Raw genomic sequence first — 2,500 nt, forward strand, 5'->3', positions numbered from 1 at the left:
CTGGCTCACTCTCTGACTCGGCTCGGCTGCTGACCTGCTGCGTTCTTCTGTTGTTATTTTTAGTTATATTATTTAGTTAAGGGTTGTTGGTTTAGTGTTTTCTTTATTTTCATAGTAGTTAGAGGGGTCGGGGCATAGGTTGAGGGGGGGGGGAAAGTCCTGTGCCCAAGTGGTCCAACTGTGGCTGCTCCAGGCTTCCTCCACGTTAGTTCTTTGTTTTCACAGCCCTCCATGGAAGTATTTTCATACCGTGCAACTCATACCTGGAACACACTACCCGCTGCTCTACGTGAGCTTCCCACTCTTGGCTCTTTTAAAAAACGTCTTAAAGTATGGCTGCTGGAATCTCAAAACTGTTCACACAATCTATCATAGATTTTAATTTAATTTAATTTAAATTTTATTTTTTAACATTATTTGAATAATTGTTTTTACTCACTTGTTCTGTCGGTTGCATTTTTTTTTTTTTTTTTTTTTTTTTTTGTCTGTTGTCTGATTGTCTGTTTTTATTTATGAGTACACGCATATGTTTGTTTCATGTGATTGGTGTCGACCAATCAAGGGACAAAGGATGCAAATTAGCACTTGCTACAATCCTGTATATTTACATGTAAATGTCTATTAATATGCAATGTCCCTTTAAATAAACTTAAACTTAAGTGAGTTTTGGGATTACTTTAATAAATTTGCATTATTGTTTAAGCGCTAACCTTAGTTGTTTGTCTGTTTTTTTTCAATGGTTATCGGCCGATTAACGAGCCTGGTATGGTCGGCCGATAACACTCTATATATGGAGAACATCCGTTATCAGGGAAAGCAGAACACTTTAAACAGCTTTTCCTTGACTATATAGCAGCGCTGAACTATTTATTTTGTCTTTTGTTTGTGTGTTCACTTTTTCAGTTGTGCGTGTTTGTGTTACTTAAAAAAAATAATAATACAAAAATAAATAATTTAAAAAATATACATTCCTACCTTGATGGTCTTGACGAGGTTAGCCGTGCTGTTAGCGACCTCTTTAGCGGACTGGACAAAGTGCCTCTTGGCCGTTGGGTTGGTGGTTCTAGATGAAGCTAGGCGACAGGCGTTACACAAGGCAGACGTGTGCTTAGCTACAATGGTGGCTGCTGAGAGAACCTGCAACAAAATACACAAATAAAATATAGTTAAAATGACTTACTGAGATTTCTATCTGCAAAAAACTGATGAGATATTATTATATACATGGTGCAATTTGTGTTTTTTTTTTTTTTTTTTTTTTTTTTTTTTTAATAAAATTAATCAAGTCGTCAAATGTTCTTGAATTTAAACTATTTCCTCAAACAGACACATTATATACAACCAAACAAAACGTGCAAGAATGAAATACCCCTTTCAATTTCATGATAAGTAAAAGGGAATATTAAGGCCATTGTAAGCAGGGTTCGACATAACGTATAGCCCGATGGCCCGGGGCCAGTAAAATCATATGCAGGGCAAGTTGATTGGCCAGTCACTGTCCCGCCCGGGCCAGTGACTGGCCAATCACAGTTCAGTATATTTTTGTAGACTACATCATGGTTCATTGAAATGCGTGTTCAGAGTCGTAATGAAAGCAGTGTTTATTTAAGACTCAATATAATAAACCTAATATAAAATATATTTTTTAATGAAAGGCCAGTGGACAACCGATGCGTGGGCGTTTTGACAGGCGGAGCAACAAGCGGGTGTACTCTCGCTCCGTTGGCAGAGCTGCCTACCGTCCGCCTGCGAGTCGACAAATCAATCGACTTACTCTGCCCCCTTTCTTTCTTCCCACAGCAGAGGTTGAGGTGCAGAAAATGATAACTGCGCTTTTCCTTTACCTGCCGCCGTAATGTTACAGTATTTGCATCCAAGCCCCAATGGTAATACAAATGAGAGGCGTTATTTAAACGCTGTGAATGCGTCTCCGGTGATTGTGTCGGTTGTAGACAGAAACGAACGGAGGGACTCCGCTCACTGTACAGTTCCTATAGTCGCGCAGTTTGGCACTGTGTTTTCAGGCTCGAGACATTCAATCAGATCGCGGAAGTCTTTCCCATTGAAATCGCTAACGGGGAGAATATCCCCGGTTATTATTTTAGCCACAAACCACAGTTCATCTGCGCGGCGGCTCACTCGCTGGCGAGATCTCACGGTGAAACGCTGCTGTGATCGGACGAAGGCATTGTGTGTTTCTAAGGTGATTTAACGTCATGATCAGTCTTAGACGAGCGTTTAACTTATGCTGCATATTTTGCACTGCATTGTTTTTTATCAATAGTTTGAAAACATGGTCCCACACCGGACTCTTATGTGAAGCTGACACTTCATGCTGAAGTGACGCTCCTGCTGCGCGCTCACGACCAGACGTGAACTCGCATACACGGTGAAATCTCCCATTAAAAAAACGGCATAACCCACTGATTTTCGGATTTCTATTCTATTTTTAAAGTCAACTTGAGCGCAAGTGGAAAACCGGTCATTCGGTCGACACATT

The 2,500-nt window shown here is 40.4% G+C and overlaps 1 protein-coding gene across 1 annotated transcript in view; it reads right to left on the bottom strand.

Annotated features, from left to right (window-relative positions):
* Positions 1–2,500, bottom strand: part of LOC307251844 (talin-2-like) — a gene marked incomplete at both ends in the record, with an annotated part of 52,286 nt that overhangs the window by 34,374 nt on the left and 15,412 nt on the right. The window contains one exon of the mRNA XM_080029270.1: positions 976–1,137. Within this exon, the coding sequence (XP_079885396.1) occupies positions 976–1,137 (162 nt within the window). The remainder of the gene's footprint in view (positions 1–975; positions 1,138–2,500) is intronic.

This window comes from Ammodytes marinus, assembly GCF_949987685.1.
Source record: "Ammodytes marinus genome assembly, chromosome: 1".
Taxonomy (NCBI): domain Eukaryota; kingdom Metazoa; phylum Chordata; class Actinopteri; order Uranoscopiformes; family Ammodytidae; genus Ammodytes; species Ammodytes marinus.